The sequence below is a fragment of the Oryx dammah genome, unplaced genomic scaffold, assembly GCF_014754425.2.
Source record: "Oryx dammah isolate SB20612 unplaced genomic scaffold, SCBI_Odam_1.1 HiC_scaffold_27, whole genome shotgun sequence".
Classification (NCBI taxonomy): Eukaryota; Metazoa; Chordata; class Mammalia; order Artiodactyla; family Bovidae; genus Oryx; species Oryx dammah.
Genome location: NW_024070211.1, coordinates 47,755,084 through 47,773,605, shown reverse-complemented (window position 1 = coordinate 47,773,605; position 18,522 = coordinate 47,755,084). Strand labels below are relative to the sequence as shown.

The following is an 18,522-nucleotide window of genomic DNA, read 5'->3' as shown; positions in this document are numbered from 1 at the left end:
CTTCCCTGGGGGCAGCAGTAGATCAGGTTCTATTACCTGAGAAGGCCCCTGGGCTAATTGAAGATCACAAAGGCTTTAGGGCAGAGCGTTGCATCTATATCTGTTCTTTGTATAATACTGAGCCAAGAGTAAAGCATTACCCTCAGCAACTACCACAATCAATAAATCACAGATCCGCAGAAACACTGAAACAAACTCTACCAAGGAAACCAACTAAACAACACAGGGGCTTCCAGAGGACTGGGAGGAGGGTGGGAGTGGGGGCAACTATCTTTTCTTACTGCAAATTTACCAGAAACGCAAAACTACTGTTTACTTGCTCTAAAACCTCATATCCTCCCCCTCTCTGTCTCTGTTTCTCACACAGGCACAAGCACACACAGTCTCGCCAGTTTTAACCTCTAGATTCTTCCTTCCACCCTGAAACAATAAAGGCAAGTTTGAGTGCCGAGAACTGCAACCAGAAATAGAAAGGATGAGGGTGTCCTGCACCACCTTCTGGGGGTCCCAGGAAAAATTTCAAAATGCATCAAGTGTGTCTTCCCTACTCCCCTCTTTTCTGCTCCTACTCTCAACTCCCAGGGACCAACCTCCTGAGCTCTGGTGGCCCCAGGCTCCACATTCCACTCCAGCTGCCCACTCCCCCAGGAGCTGAAATTCCAAAGAGATTAATAGACAAAAAGATGCAACACTTTACAGTTTAAATGGTTTGGTAGTCTCTTAATCTCCTCAATATATTTTCATTGTTAAAGAAGTACACTGTAGCCCATATTAACTTCCAGTGGAAAGATCTTCAGGTAAGGTAATAAAAAAAAACATGTTTTCACCAGTATTAGTGTGCATGCTATGAACATATGTGCGTGCTAAACTGCTTCAGTCATGTCCGACCGACTCTTTGCAATGCTATGGACTGTAGCCCTCCAGGCTTCTCTGTCCAAGGGATTCTCGAGGCAAGAATACTGGAGTGGGTTGCCATGCCCTCCTCCAGGGAATCTTCAAGACCCAGAGATTGAACCCACTTCTCTTGCATCTCCTGCATTAGCGGGTGGATTCTTTATGACTAGTGTCACCTTGGAAACCAGTATTAGGAGGGCAAGTAAAATCATCTGGGGGCAAAGGAGCCACCTGTAGGTGGCACAGAGGTCCTCTAGGCTCCCCTAAACTGCTCTGCTTTCCAAAGTTCCTCTTTTGCTTGTCAACTACAGATTCTTACAAGGATCAATTCATTTGTTTTTGCTGTTGGTGTTGTTTTTAACACTTCCCGAAGAGGAAACAGGAGGCAAGACAGAAATGGGACAGCTGGAAGTACTGGTCGTTCACAGGTAGAAGACCAGTCATTCCTACAATTATGGCGAAGGCACAATAATTACTCTAAGGGCATGACCTGTTCATCCATGACCCAGTTGCTTAGAATTCAGAATCAGACCTCCAAATAAAGTTTCACCTATAAAGCTCATTGGTGCCACTTCCTCTGTGTGGAGATGAGGAGAAGGTAAGACTATCAAGAAGTATTTTATTTTCAGAATTCTCTCTAGTAAAACCAGACACTACTTTACAGCCCCTGGTGCAGATCTTAACTTTGGAAGATAAGAACAAAAAATAGGCCAGGGGTAGGGCTGGCCAAGTAAGCTCTGGTCCTCTCACTTATCACCTCAAAAGCTCATATTGGGTTTAAAGTGGTAGGGAGGGGAGATGAGTTTTCTAGTCTTCCAGATCTGTGATTCCAGGCCTGTCCCCAAACTGAGAGGCCACAATTCAACCTGAAATCAGATCTGAAGGCTAAAGGAAAACACCAGGTCTCTCGATACACTTCAGTTCCAGAAATGCGGTGGCAGGATCAACTTGGCCTGGCTGTCACAGGCATGCAGGAGGCACCGTGTAGCTACTTATCTAAACCAAAACTTCTGAGCTCCACCTGGGAACACAGCCACAGCAAGCCTGATCCAAGGAACTAAATTCCCAGATGTGAGGAATGTCCAGTTACAGTGAACGAGAAGCTGGCCATTTCCTTCTCCAACATGGACCAGTCTTAGATAAGTCCTCAACCTCCCACTCCCCCTTCCACCCCCAGACTGACCTGCAGCAGACCCAAGAGAAATGTTTGTTCATTTTAGCAAAATGCTAATTGCACCCAGACATTAATAACCACCATTAATCGGCAGTGTCGGTTCTGGAAACCCCACAACTCCTCAGCCGTCTAACTGGTCCACATCACTTTGGCCCTACTGCACGGCATTCAGCATCAGCAGACAAGGAACACTTTCTAGGAAAGGATCCGCACACATGGATCCAGGAGTTAACTTACTCCACATTCTCCAGGGAAACACACCAGATCACGGGGGCCTGCATGACCACTGCCGACAGAAATTGTTGGTTTATCACCACAAAGGCATCCCAGTCGACTGGCACAGGACTCTGTGGCTCACAGCACCTTGCCCTGTGACTGTACACACCGTAGAGCTTGGAGGGCATCTTATCTGCAGTTCTACCACATCCTGCACTAAAGGACAGCAGCATCTTTTCTAAGTGTAGTAACTACAGAGAGATAAAAATGTTTATCGATCTCAGAATCAAAACAAAATTTAAGAAAAGAAAAAAAGTCGAATATGCAAGTTTGGGTATCACAGATCGAACATATAGCACACTGTGTGAGGACCCCCCCAGCTCAAAACTAAATTCTTCAGGTTCTTTCCATATTGGGTTAGAAATGCATGTACTAGTAAGTCTTGAGACTCAATGGCATGTTAAAATGACTGTGAAAGTGAAAGTGAAGTTGCTCAGTCGTGTCTGACTCTTTGCGACCCCGTGGACTGTATGTAGCCAATCAGGCTCCTCCATCCATGGGATTTTCCAGGCAAGAGTGCTGGAGTGGATTGCCATTTCCTTCTCCAGGGGATCTTCCTGACCCAGGAATCGAACCCCCGTCTCCAGCATTGCAGGCAGACGCTTTACCGTCTGAGGCACAACTCATTAACATCAGGATCTCCATGCTCCATTTAGTAAAATTTTATTCTGGAGGTTTCTGGGAAGGTAATTTTTTTAAATAGTATTGAACTAGAGATGTATTTGCCGCTCCCTTCATTCTTATTATCCTCTCTGGAAAAGCTATTTGCAACTCAGAGCCCCAGGAATGAAAAAAGGAGTCAGTAAAAATTATCTTTGTTAGCAAACTAACATTTGCTTCATCATCACAGGTTTTGAGCTCTGCCTAAATGTTATTTTATCTAATTTAACAATTAAAAAACCCTTGATTAATTTCTCCAGTGTAGTGTTAAGGAAAGATTAACTGTACTGAGGTTCTCTAGCAAGGAATTAATAAAGGAATCAAGCACTTGGCTCTCAATAAGACAAGACTACCCAGATTTCTAGTGGGAATATTCCAGAGCACAAGCATGTTTTCTTTGGGGAGTTTAACTCACCAAAATTATTAAAAATTGAGATCAAACACTAGTGCCAAGCCCCAAAGGAAATCATACTAGAGTGGGGAGATTTTTATCAAATGAAAACCTGAAAAGGTAAAGTTTTTATAGTGAAAAATAAAAGGCTGTCTCCCTTACAAGAAAAAAATCCTGCTGCCCTATATCTGTGTTTAGAGTTCAAACAGAAAAACGTATACAGGTATTTAATAAGTGTGTAAAGATCATCACTATGAAATGAATGCAGATTTCACAAAGCCGCGCTTAAACAGACAGGCAGCCACTATCATCCTTTCCCAACCACTAAAAGCCATTCTCATTCTTGTACCTAACAAATGCCTCCACTGAGATGTAATAGCAACCAGGTCCTTGAAATGGCTAACACTGGGAGGTAAAAAAGAACAGAACAGGAGGAGAGAGCAAGAAAGTCAAAATCATACTGTGTATTCTGCGGTTCCCTAAGGGGACACAGCGCTCTAGATTGCAGTACATAGGATATTATTATTGTGACTGAAATGAAGGTAATAAAACCCAGCATACAGACTGGGGAAACTCAGGTCCCCACTGATGGAATACTTCCCACACAACGTATTTTAAGCATATATGTACCTGTGTAATTTATAGTAGTTACTTAAATAAGAAAAACAAAACAGAAAAAACTAGTATATTATTTTTCAATTTATGATTCTAAGACATCTCTTTATAATTTACATCATTTCCCAAAGGCAATATTAAATTTGATATTATAAAACCAAAGAGACTATTTCAGCTCCTGAATGTAAATCCACTGAAACTCTTATCCTCATTCTTAATGTTATCCAAAGGGTTTCACCCAATCATAGGAGGAAAGTAATTCCATTTTTAACTATCTTTGAAAAGTGTCACAAAAGCCCAAAGTGATTTGTCTTCTGGAAAAAAAAAAAAAGTCATAAATCTTTATCCTAAAGAAAATATATATGTTTCTACCTTTCTTAAAGCACAAAAGCCCTGGGAGACCACTGCACTGTTTTAGATTGGGGTTAATCCCAGATATGGAATATCCCAACTTCAAAAAGATTTCATTCTTCCCTAGATTCCCTGAGTTCACAAGTTATTAACTCAAGAACAATTTCTGAGCCACAAAATGAAGCATATTAATGTAGTTTCTCCCTGTCCCTTGAGAGGCCACAATTTTAAAATAGTTCTCATCTCATAGGCTCAGAAGGAACTACCAGAAAGACAAGTCAAAGGCTCTGTTTTGAAATCAGCCTTAAAGGAGAAAGCGGTTGTTTTGGAGGTTAATTCAGAGCTGCAGGTTTAGGTGTAGGCTTGTGGGTGCACTCCTCACTTGCTTGCCATACTGACAGAGACTCTCTCAGCGCCACCGCTACCCAGATCTAGATAAAGATGGCAAAAGAAACTCTACCTTACAGGTTCCATGAATATGGGTTCATTTCTTTACTTTGCTAGCAGGAGTAGGATCGACAACCAGATATGTTTTCAGAGAGCAAGCCTGTGTTTATTATATACATGAGAGGCTGGCTGTGAGAAAGACGACTTCACTGACTCACATCAAAGGAAGAAAAGAGCTGCATCTCAGAAGCCTTCCTGGCTTGAAAAGAACTGTCTCCCTCTAACTCACTTTCAAGCTATACATCAATCTTCAATATAATTATGTTTGACAGAATATAAGCTCTCGGCAGTTAACTTGTTTACAATAAATGCTTAGTTTGGGTACACGGGCTGTATTTCAGTCTTAGAAATATCAAATGCAAACCTACAACAGTCCCACTATCCGGCTGAGAATTATTTTACTATAAATCTTTTTATTGGGGGGCTGAGGGAATTACCTTGCAGTTTGTTTTCCACTAACCACTTGGAACAGTGTGAAAAGAGGTACATTTATACTCTGACCCTGGGCTAATTGGAATTCTATACATTTTCACAGGAGAACGTGAGGTATCAATCCTGAATACGAAGGTCGGCGCCTAGGTGGTTTCACCATGGTGGCAAAAAAACACGTGTGCAACAAAATGGCTCTTACTAAGGGCACAGCATTCTCCTTCAGTTCTTTTTCTCCTTCAAGTCTCTTGGGAACTAACAACCATTTGTGACAGCATTGGCAGACTTTCAATAGTAAGCTCCAGTTGAGGGGTGAGGGGTAATAAGTTAGCCGTAAAAATGTGCTGAAGGCTCAAACTCACTATATGAATGGACCTGTAAATAGAGTAAGTCATGCTGAATGTTAACTGGAGATTCATCTGAGAAGAAAAAAGAAAATCAGGATCACCTTGTTCATCGTTATCAAGTGCCTTTACTTGAGTCTTAAATGAGTAATAACCTCCCTTTCAGTGAACAATTTGCTCCTCTTATACCCCCTAAATAACAAAGGATGTTCATTCCTCTAGTACAACATCTTCCAAGCCTACAGGACAAAATCTTATCTGAATGGAGCCTGGTGAGCTGAAAGCTGGCAAAGCTTCAGGAGAACCCTGGTTTAGCCTCACTCTCCTCCATGAGCTCCGTCCAGGCATGCATCCTCACTAGCATTCTGAACCCTTTCTCGTTTGCAGATCATGACAAACTGATCATCCCAGGGTTTCCTCACGCGTTTCTTAATTTCACAAACACCTTGTTACCAGATTTCTATGATAACTCAACTTTAACATAGTATTAGTATTATATATTAAAGAGATCATTTTAAGAAACCTAGTTTAAGTTTACTTTCCAAAATTACTAATACTGGGGAAATGTCGTTCCTTTATTACTTAACAGTGAGATGCCAACTTCTTTCCTTCTAGTCAATATTATCATTTCAGGCAACATAGAGAATTTTTTAAGTCTTTCAGCTTCTAATAAAGAAGACACGTAAGTGATTTGTAAGTTTGAAGAGTCCTCAAATATATTTTATTTTAAAAACTTGTCACATGACTTCAGTATGAGAGAAACAAAGGAAAAATATTTTCACTGAATTATCAACCTCACAGATCTTTTTTGTTAATATCAAAAGCACTAGTTTGCAACATGAACTAATGGAAAATTGTTAAATTCACCTAAAATAATCACTTCTTTTTTTGATTTAAATAAGCCCTTTTAAAACCTTGACTATTTAACTGCTATTTACTTAGGGGAGGGGAGACATGGAGAAGGTGACTGATGAAAAAAAAAACAGTGTTTTTTTTTTTTTTATTGTACAACAAAAATTCCCTCCTAGGCAAAAAGACATTACGCCAAGTTCCACCCAGAATTAATGTTTAGGTTTAAATTATAAAGCCCAGAAAAAATGGAACCACTAATAAGACCCTTAAAGCTCGTGGCATTCGTCAATGATGTTAGGTTATGTAAATGTTAAAACTGAAAAACCTTTTGCTGACAAAAGTATTTTAATGAAAGCACTATTAACTAGACTCTCTAAACTGAAATTTTTTAAAAAAGAAAAAAAAAGGAGCTTTTTGAGCTGTATGACATAAATTCTAGTCTGAAAGGGATTATGCTTTGGACAGTTCTGGGATTATGAGACCTCCACCAGGAAGGGTTTACTGCCTATCTTATTCCTTTCATTTTGTTACTCTCAGAAAGGTTTTTAAAGATCGAACCCAAGAAAACTCTTAGCTACAAACCAAAGAAATAGTCTCCTCTAACTCTGTCAACTGAGTCCAACCTTGGGCTCCAGCTGCTCTGATGGCCAACCTCATTTGTGGTTTTAGTATCCACACAACGACAGGGGTTAACTCCCCTGTTTGGGCTAACTCCACTGTCATCACCCAGGTTTCCAAGCACACGCAATTCTATGAACAGAGTAAGAAATACAGCCTACAGTGAAAGAACAGTAGCCACCGATTTCAGCGGCTGCCAGTCAGCTCATTCCAAGTTGCTGAAAGCGATGCCCTGGGGAATGAGGGCTCAGCCGTGTGAAGGATTATCAATGCAATGGTTCCAAAGATTGCAGACAGCAGCCAAAGCCTATGCATCTCAGAGGACAATCTATGTCACCTATGTGAATATCAGGTGATATGTCGTGTGGAAATTCGGGGTCCCCCCACAATGCCACGTATGCCAAGAAAAAATAAGGGTGTTCATTATTCATCTTCAACTCTCTCCCCCCATCTTGGCTGTTCTTCCATCAGCCAGAGGAGGAAGAACAGCAGGCCCAGGGACCACACCTAACCCTTACTTTGCAGGGCTTTGTAACAAGAGAAACATTCATTACTGTTTACTTCCATTTACACAGGTGAAAGAGAGAGAGGGAGAGAGAAAGAGAGAAGGCAGTTACTCCTTCAGGTAGAATATAAGAAATCGTGATTTCCCCATCTTCAACTGTATATGAAGACAAACCAATTAGCACTTTCCATGTCTCCTGAGCAACTGCACCCAGGAGCTTCTCTCGGAACTTCCCAGGGCATAGTGAGAACCAAACAGTCTCTCCCCAAAACCGAATTTAGCTAGTAAACACAGCAAAGTAAGTGAAAAGCACTTCAGTTTTTCTGCATCTTCTCCAAGACTAAAAATTGGTACATTGTGTGACAGGTCCACCTCATTTTTCTTAATGATGTTTTTATTATTCTTTCACTCAATTAAAGCAGAAATGGGTATTGCATCTTCTGACTGTATAATTGTTATTGTAATCTGTTTTCGATCACTGCTTGGGAAATGGGTCCAAAACAACATAAACTCTCCACTGCCTCAGAAGGCAAGTCATTTTCTTTTACTATGACACTTAAAGAGACATTTATCATGCTGCTCTGTTAGCATCTCTGGGTTATGAATAAAGAAACTTCTTGTTCTGTTAACCAATAATAATAATAATAATAATAATATTTTGAAAACATTGCTATTTTAAGAGTTTTGATATGAATGTATTTTCCTAGTAAGCAGTTTTTCCTTTTCATATATGCATATATAAATAACTGGAACAAGCACAATAAAAATAAACAATTTTAATATGAGGGAATAATCAGGAAATTTGAAAATCAATCTTATCCAGTTATGAAAGAACAGATACACTTGCTTTCTAGACAAACTGTTTTTAAGAAGTAAAAAATATTTTTAAAAGAAATAAGAAGATATCTGTGCTTAATATTATGAAATTAAAATTGTTTCTATGAAAGATGCAAATCACCTCTGTCAGATCTTAGTACTCTGAAAAACAATTTCTCTAACCAGAGTCTCTGTTAATTTTGTTCATATCTGTGGAAGTCTTCAGTAAAACAAAGAAAGTCACTGAGCTACTGTGTACATTTCAATAATCATGCAACCATCAGTAAGCACCAAAAAGTTACTCTGGTGTGAACATATACAGTAGCTTGTAGCATTTCTCCTTAACTTTTTAAAAATCTTTTTTTGTTATGTTATGATATAGTTTAACAGCCCACTGTGCTAAGACAGAACTTCATTCCAGTGATAAGGCAATTAGTTAAGGGTAGAAACTAATCTGTCTTCCGTACTAGCAAGTAGTAATAATACTGAGGGCAATCAAAATTGAACTATACATCCCCCAGACAGTTTTATTATCCTAATGTGTCCTAAACACATATAAAGAATATTTCTAGTACAATATAAGACTGTCATAATTTGCTCATAACTTTACTGCAAGGTTCAAATTCTGGAAACTTCTATTAAGGATTTTTTTTTTCCATTTTAAGCATTTGTCAACTAATAACTATCATACTCACTAGCTTATTTTTAATATTTTTAAAGATATACACATTAATTAAGAATGGAAAAAATATAACCAAAAACCTAATCATAATTATATATCTACAGCACATTTACTCCATATTAGGTCATTTTCAGCTGGTTAATTAAAAATCTGAAATAATTAAAAACTCTGCAAATGAGAAGCAAAAGACAAGTTGCAGAAACAATTTCTGAGGTAGCCTTTCACTACCTCTTAGTTATACTGATTTTACCACAATTTTTAAATCATTTGCTATCAAACAGCAAAGTAACTGTGTCAATTGAAAACAAAAAATATTCTATGTATAGATGGAGTCCCATGATTTTGAAAACTCCATGACAGAGCATTTTTACATAAATACTTTGTAATATAAAGTCCTTGTGGGGTTTGTTTCATGTAAAAGAAGAAAATAAATGTTTGGTTGATCACTAAATTCAGAAATATAGAAAATAACACACTATAGAGGCCACAACTGTACTTTTTTGGAAATGTGTGGGTCCTTAACTGGCTTTTGTTTTAACTCATACTTCAATTCCACTCAGGGCGGTCTACTTTGACTTTGAAGCATCTATCACATTATCTGTAAGTAGTAGGATAATGAATCCTTTGTATAAAAAAATCCATTTTTAACACACAGACATTTCCAAACCTCTACTGCACTTTAAAATAAAAGGAATCCACGGCTCTCCATATTGACATCCTAAATTAATGCTGGAGAGCAGTGGTGACTGGAAGTGAGAAAGCTCCAATACAATCAAAGTCAGCAGAAGGAAATCATTCATTTTTAAGTCATTATAAAGAAAACAAAAGGCAAACTCTCTTCTTCATTTTTGAGCTAAACATAAAGGTCTCCTACTTGAAACCATTTTCAGTTCTTTCCCTTTTTCTTTTCTTTTCTCTCTTTCTCTCTCCCCACCCTCCTTCCTTTCTTTCTTTCTTTTTTTCCAAAAAATAATGAGTTAAAATGTATGGGTTAGATCCAACATTTCACTGCTGTTCTTATTCTTGGGGAGTTGGGGGGAGGGGGAACTTGCTGCCAAAGCTTCAGAAAAGAGAGTTTGGGCTGCTAATTTTCCGTTCACAAAATCTAAATTCCCGTTATGCATCTCACACAACTCATGAAATAATATGAAACAGTATTATATCACTGCAAATTGAGACATTTTTATCAAAATAAAGAGTGATGATGCCAACATTTCATTTGTCATTTCCCACTTGTCACTTTTCACTGACAAACTGTTACACATACAACTTTTGTCAAATGCTCCATCCTTAAATATGTTCCAAAATGCCATTGTATCTCAGCATTCATGTAAGGAAGATAGTTAAACTACTATGTGACCACACATAAGTTATGCATGTTTTTTAAAAAGCCTACTTATTAGATAAAAGTATAAATAACTTTTTATTTATTGACATGCTATGTAAGATAAAGTTTGGCTTCCTGAAATAAAGCAAACTATGTACATACATTTTGCACGTATATGTATGGCTGAGTCCCTTTACTGTTCACCTGAAACTATCACAACATTGTTAATCGGCTACATTCCAATACAAAATAAAAAGTTAAATAAAAAAACTATGTACATATTTTTTTTGTACCTAATATGAGATTACTAGTTATAAGAAACTTTTTTAATGATGATAAATTGTCATTTTTATCTCAATAGAAACTTAAAAACCCTTAAAAGACCAAAGAAAATAATACAATTTGAAATTCATCTAACTTTGTCAATTTGTGTTTTTTTTACATATCATATTAACTGTCTCTGCACTAAATCATAAAAAAGAAAAAGAAAAGAGTTTTAATTTATCAAAGTAGTACCACCAAGTTTGACTGCTTACCAGATTTGCCTTGTCAGATACACCAAATAATTACTATGTCTTGCCTGGAATAAAACTGATTTCCACATTTTAAAAATAATTCAAAATTAATTTTCTTAGATGTTTAATAAACTATAATTAGTCTGTTTCCTTCCCTATAGATAGGTAGGTAAAATATATACATACATTCATACAAGGAGTGAAGAAGTAACACAGGATATGTAGTATGTACAGACTGATACTCTTAGTCACAACCCCCTGGAAAAAGAGGATATTACCTATTGTCTGCAGGGGTTAAAAAATAGATGCCTTAAGGGATATCTATGTAGTTTCAATACACACACATACACATATTTTGTTCAGATGATCTTGAATATATAATGGTCAGTGGGTTTCTACTAATGGAATATAAGGCTTCCAAAACTACTCGAAACATCAAATTATGCTCAGGACTTTGAGGGGCGGATACCCTATGTTCTGTTTAATGTGTATGTTTCATTGCATATATTTTTTTTAACCAAGTATATCTTTATTTTAATAACAGGCCAAGGACAGAAAACACTTTAGAGAGGGCTATTTTTCTACCTCAGCAAAACTACAGAGGACATACAAGACTGTTGGATGACCCCAAAGCCTAAGTTCATTCTATTTAGAAGAACTTAAACCCTTAAAAAAAAAAAAAAAGGCATAGAAGAGGGAAATACAATCTTTTCACTTTTAAAGTAATAACATGAGTCTTCCTCACAAGCATAATGGTGTTGTACATCCTTAGTTACAATGAATTTAATGAGTTTTCTCCATTTTGCCTATGTTGACAATGTTTCAAATTTCTAAGTATTTTATACATGTCTATAGTCGGTATCTATACTCTTTCATATCTGCACTTCTTTCAAAATGTAAAATGTCTCTCTATAAGGGCTCCTATGGTGACTACACCTGACCTGAAGTGCATTTCTTCTAATCGAAAAGGAAATGTTCCACATGCAGATAATTAACACTGTAGACAGTGTTCAGCTCTAAATGAGGCCCTGCCCCACAATCATGATCACATTTGCTTCCCAATTTGAGTACATCAGCATATATTGCATAATGATATTTTTCCCCTTCCAACAAGACAGTTGTGTTCTTAAAAAGGCTGACCGGTAGCCAGAAGAGAAGGTCTACTTGGGGTCCAAGAGTTTTAACTTCAATAGACAATTCTTCACCAAAATTAAATGGTTGTTTTAAAAACTAATTTTTCCCCCAAAAAGCTAATTATTTTTTCAAAAAAAAAAAAGCAAGATATTCCTAGTGTTTAAACATTTTCCCTTGAACTCTAGAACATTTAACACCAAAACAAAACAAAAAAATCATCAAAATTCAAAGGAAAATGGAAAATATCAAAAAGATTTCTGATGTTTAATGCCTCCTATCAGCAAATACACCATCTGGTATACTCAAGCGCTGTTCATTCAGTTTAAATAAAGCTGTCTGAAAGTTCTTCTTTAAGCCAAACATTAAAAAATGAAAATGCTTGTGTTAACAATGAATGAAGCACAGTAATTTATTGCTATTAAGGCACAACTGGCCAGCACCTTTCAGCAGTCCAGGAGGAAAGCAGAATGCCTTGCTTCCTCGGGAAACTTGATTGGCATCACTTTCATTTTATGCTGTAGGTTGCGTGGCTGAAGCATTGCATACAGCTGAACATTTTAGGTACTTATGATAACGGTGGTAAAAGAATCATCTGATTCTTATATTCATCATCCTTAATAATCTTTTGTTTTTCTAAATCTTCAAATAGATCTGTAAGTTTTAATCAACAATTTCACGAATATAAATTTCCCCACCATTAATCACTCTTTTTCAAAATCCTTATGGAGTGAATTACTAGCTGAGAGGGGACGCCAATTCTAGTAAGTGAATGTTACCCAGCAGGGATATAAAGCTGTCAACACCGTGGTGCTCTTGCTTGCTCTAAACTCTCTCCCAGCCTTCATATGTTTTTTAAAGAGATATTAGCCTTTTTTTTTTCCTAAGGACCTTCTATAAAAGCTGACTGTCATATATATCTGAGCACTTATATTTTATTACATGCACACTTTAAAACATACTGCTTAGATAAGAGCAAATATAGCCTAGAAAGTGTTAGAAATACAAAGCAAAATTGATCTACTTTCTAATAATCTTCTAAAGCTAACCATACTGTAAACAACACACTTCTAAGTCCCTTATTAAAACAGAATCCTGTGATAGTGTTTCTACCACCTCATCCAGTCAAATCCAGACACTAAAATAATCTCTCTTTTGAAAAAAAAAAAAATTTAGTTCTCATCAAAAAATACAGCAAACTCTATCTCCCTCTAGAAAAGTAGTGACAGTAACAGAATTTATTATGGCAACCAACGCATTCAGAAACATTTATTTACCTATTTATCAGAAGCAGTAAGATAAACTGCCATTTTTATTGAGTAGCCAATTAACTTAATGATTTCCCCTATTTTTAGGGGGAGACTATTTAAGAAAGAGAATCACTAAACATTAACACATTTTCCAAAATTTTGAGCTCTGTTTTATTATTATTTATTATTACAGCCATCTTTACAACACTGACAAGACTGCAGTATATCTGGAAATGGTAATACATGATGCAGAGCTATAAATATTTTTGTAGTTGTCTAGGGTTATTATATTGCTTCATAAAGAAAATTTAAACAAGAAGAGGTAGGATAATAGAAATATAATCTACTTTATATATACTCTTGTTCCCCCAATCATTTCAATTATAAAAGAACCACTAAATACAAATATTATCTTAAATATTTTTAAAATTTAGAATGTGCATTTTTAAAAACACTTTGCTTTTCTCCAATCTATATACATGATTAAAAGTTATAATGAAGTAAAATTATGTATCTCAATGTACATTTGGAAACTATCAATATATAAACTTAAACCCACAAAATAATCATTAACATTCAATAAGAAAACTTTGCACTATTGAAATGTTATGTTCTAAGTTGTTATATTTTAAAACTTCCTAAATGAAAAATTTTCCAATCTATTATGTTCTACAGAGCAAAATCTTAAAAAAATCTTTAAAAATCCACTCTATGTAAACTATTTTATCCACTTTACTATTACATATCATAAATGGTACTTATTGAGACAAAATGATGTCTTTTTTTTTTTTTTTTTCAATTTGGGAAGCAGCAGAGACCTTTGATATTGCTAAATTAAGTTAAAGCTCAGAAAAAGTGACTAAACCAGCTTATTGAAACAAATTTATTACTTCTCACCAAGGCTTCATATTTGTCTGTATCAAATTTGTAGTAAGTGGTCAAATGTGAATAATCACCTCCAAAAATATGAAAAGTAACCGCTATTTTACACTGAAGGTATCCCTGGTCAACAAAATCAAGTAGTTTCTTTCACAGTTCAGTAAGATATAGGAAGGAAAGAAAAACTTGCTTTAGGAAGGTACAATTGTTAATCATTACATTCTAAAATGTTTAGAGACTTCTTTCAATTTAGTGAGTTTAAAAAGAAACCAAAATTTCAGTCCAGGCTTTTTGGTTGTTTTTTTTTTCCTTATGCATAAGGCCACTTTGAGAACACATCCTCTCCAAGGATTTCCAAAAGTTTTTCAGCCCAACATCACCAGCACTTATCATGTCATCTCACCTTTGGTCCAACCATATTCACTATATATTTTTCTTTCTTGTATGCATATACTAAAAAATGGTATCAAAAGTCCGAAGTTATTCTTTCAGTCTCAAGATAGCACATTAATAAACACTATTTCTAAAAAGTGAGTCACAAAACTATGAAGTTTTCTTTTGCTTCAAGTCCCTAAAATGAAAAGTACGTAAGCCCACAATCTATAGCCAAATAAACTTATTAAAGCTTTAAACACTGGGCAAATGAGTACTTTGCAAGGGAGATGATTAATATAAGGAACTAAGGCAAAGCATCCTGAATGTCTACAATGAAGAAATAGTAATAATAAAATAAGTAAAACCAAAAGCCTGTTCTTTTATAAATTGTCCATTGCTTATAAAATTTCTTTAAAAGGGACTGGATATTTCGAATTAAGTCTTTACTTGGAAATACACACAATGGCTATTTAGAGCAGGAGAACTTATCACTTACTTTCCCTAGGGTTTGTTTCATTTCAGGCAGGCTAATGTATGAGTAACATTAAATAGGCTAATACTGAAAATATTAGGGGGAAAAAACTTTAAGAAGCAAAAAAATTTTTAATTAGTAATTTATGTCAAACACACAAAAAAACTGCATGCCATGTAGAACTGTGTATTTACATGTATAAAACAACTAAGGAAATGTCCTATAAACCTCAAAATATTTTAATAGTGTTTAAATTTCTTTCATATCTTTACTTCATAAAATTACTTTCCCTAACCACTTTAAAAGAAAGTGGTTGTTTAAGTAGTAAACACTGCAAAAGATTTTAAGTAACATTAAATTCTTGGAAAGAAAAACAGCATGTAGCCAATAAGACCACTATACCATTTTTACCTGTTGTCCTATATCATTCCGTAACAAAGTTACAAATGCATATAACTTTAAACTTTATTTTATTAAAACGGTAGCATTAAAGTCTCCAAGGGCCTGACAGATTCTCAGGGATTCTTTATTTCCCACTTGAAATAAAGTGGCTGGAAATACTCCCAGGTGTTAATCATTTGTCTGTAAGTACTGTCCTAACTAATAAAGTAATATCAACACCCTTGCTCCTGGTCTAACCTGAGCATTCAAGATTAGTCCATAAAAGCGATCGCACCTAAACTCCATCCCTACAACAGACACTCCTGAGGCAAAGCAAAAGAGTTAGATCACTAAAAAGCTCTCTAGGAAAATCTAGAAACAGTTAGCTGGCTGTGACATAAACCTGCCAACACCTCAGCACATAGTGGCAAAGTGCCCAAAAAATGCCACCCTCCGGGTAAACCACTTTCTTGTTTTAACTCGAGATGAAGCTACCAGTTGCAGAAGAGAGGCGACGGGGGCATTATTTGGCAACCTGGAACTCACTTCCTGTAACCCTACACCGCGACAGCGCCTAATCAACCTGAACCCTGACACCCGGGCCTTGATCGCCCCGGCCGCGGGCTGCGCGCGCCTCCCCGCTCCGGGCTGTTACCTCCCACGGCCTTGGCCACGGCGCCGTTGGGCCTCCCGCGGGCTCCCATGGGGCTGCCGTTCTGCTCCAGCCGGGCCACCTTCGCCGGGGGAGGACCCTTGACGTCGGGACTGCCGCTCCGCCGGTCGGGGCTGTCCCGCAGACACGGGCTCTCGCTCCGCCGCTCCATGCTGCTCCGACTTGGAGACAAAGTTCCCACCGGCAGGTCGCAATAAAACGCGCAGGGACCTAGGGAGGGGGCGGGGGGGGAAGGGGAGGGAAATAAAAAAAAAAGAGGGAAAACCGCTCACACACGTGATAGACGTTTAGGCCAGTGGGGCAGCGCGCCGCACCAAAGCCACCCAGACTTCCTCCCACGCTGCCCGAGGGGCCCGAACCTCGGTTGGCCGGAGAAACCGGACTCAACCTGACACTGGGTGGCCCACAGCAAACTCAGAACTTGGGGTGCCGCGACCCTGCTGCTCCCCAGAAGTTAGCTCTCGGTCACGAAGTCCGGCCCCTCGCCCAGGGCCGCCCAGAAGTGATCCATTCATTGGGACAGGGTTGGCATGACCCGTTCTCGGGTGCGACGGCCTTGCTGTCGGGGGGAGGAGGGGTCAGGGTTGCGGAAGAAATGAACTTCATAAAAAGACATCGCACACACTCAAGAAGGGGTGGGGGTGCACACAAGTCCATAAGAAAACAAGTTAACCACACGGTGAAGGCGCTCTGAATCGCCTGGCAGTAGGCAAAGGCCTGGCAAAAAGACCCTTGAATCCCTGCTGTTTATCTTTCCCGAGCACGTCTTGGGACACACATACACACTTTGTACAAAATCAACCCTAATTCCACATTAATAAGCATTCCAAAACACTTGGAGATATTGATCAGAGTAATCTTCTGAATAACCTTCACCTCAAGGGCGGGGGCTACAATCGTTATTATTTTGGAACGTTATCTTCATCCGATCCTGAGTTTTGTTTTCAAAAGCTCTTCAGGATAAAATACAAAAGCAAAAAGCAGTTGAATTATTAGGTGCGGGAGGGAGCAGCCTTCATCAACCCCAATTTTTAAATTTCCCAAAGTTTTTTTCTGGGTCGCTTGGCTGGCAGCGCGCTCCTCACAGAGCCCGCAGATCTCCGCACCCCTGGATTTTTGAGAGGGTGGAGACGCAGGAGGAAACACCTGATGAAAAGGCACTCACATTGTCACTGACTTCCCGGAGAAGCTGGAACCCGGCGCAACAAAGTGCGCTGGGAATCCTCGCGGGCGCTCAGGTTGTGGGAGAAGCCGCGTCGCCACGGCTCGAGCAGACAAGGTGGGGGTGGCAAAGGGGAGGTGAGAGGAGGGATGCGAGAGATGCAGAGGCTGAGCTCGAGCGCTGAGGGCGAAGGCTGCGCCCGCACTCCCTCCGCTGCGCTGTCCGAGAGAGCGGGAGCCGCGGAGAGGGAACCTAGCCGGACCCGGGGCTTCCCCGGACTCCCGAGCTTGGCGCGGGCGCCTTCGCCCTGAGTACTTACTGCTCACAGTCTGTCTGTAACTTGGCTGGCTGGGGCTCTGTCCATGGAGCAAAAGTAGAGAATCCAGGGTGGAAAGTTTCTGGTGATATGCTTTGCAGTGTCCTCCTAGTCTTCCTTTCTCTTTACTCTTTTCCCTTTCCTCTTTCCCAGGTCCAAACGTTTAAGGTCCTGGGTCAGGGTGTCTTCTTAGTGCGGCGATGATGGTTGTTATGATGATGATGATGATGGGGGGGGTTGGGTGGGGGGGGAAGAGGGAGGAGGAGTAGAGAGAAAGGAGGGCTCCTCTAAAGGGGCACCCGAGCGAGCGCGGGAGGAGGCGACGGAGGAGGGGAAAAGAGAGAAGGAGGCTGAAAAAGCCTTTTCACACCTTCGGGAAGGAGACCCTTTCTGGAGAGAAAAGGCTGAGAACTGGGAGGCGGCGGAGGCGGGTCGGGGCTGCAGCTTCGCGGGGCCGCTAGCTCGCGAGGCGGCGCGGCCGAAGAAGCCGTAGGGCCGGTGCCACTGAGAATCGAGAAGGCGCAGGGACCTGGGACCGCGCGCGAGAGCAAAAGCGGCGGCCGCCGCAGCTGTCACCTCCAGCCTCTCCCCTCTCGGCCGACGCCGCCGCCAGCAGCCGGAGCCGGACTCACTGACGAGCCGCAGAGGGAGACACAGTGAGAGGGAGATGATTATTAGTTGCGTTGAGTCATCAGGCAAAGTGAGTCCTTTTGGGTTGTCCTCGGTTTCCGATTTCTCCCCCTCCCCCTTTCCGTCCCCAGATCTAGCGCCTTCAAAATAATAATTTGGGGTGGGGGTAGGGGAAGTCTCTGGGTTATTTCGGGATGGGGGTTGGGGGGAGAGATCTAAACCCGAGCCAGACTGGTCCAACGCATTGAAGGAGAGTGGGGGGCGGGGAGGAGGGCCGGGGAGGTTGCGGGGGGAGGGGGGCCCCGCCTGGCAGGAAATTAAACATCAATCAATCAATCGCTGTGAGCCAGGCGACCC

General features: G+C 39.6%; 1 protein-coding gene across 1 annotated transcript in view; it reads right to left on the bottom strand.

Moving 5' to 3' along the window:
- Window positions 1-18,093, bottom strand: part of SATB2 (SATB homeobox 2) — a 200,273-nt gene extending 182,180 nt beyond the window's left edge. The window contains exons 1-2 of the mRNA XM_040228858.1: window positions 17,539-18,093; window positions 16,040-16,267 (exon numbers count right to left, since the gene is read on the bottom strand). Coding sequence (XP_040084792.1) covers window positions 16,040-16,208 — 169 coding nt within the window. The 5' untranslated portion in view covers window positions 16,209-16,267; window positions 17,539-18,093. The remainder of the gene's footprint in view (window positions 1-16,039; window positions 16,268-17,538) is intronic.
- Between the last annotated feature and the right edge of the window lie 429 nt (window positions 18,094-18,522).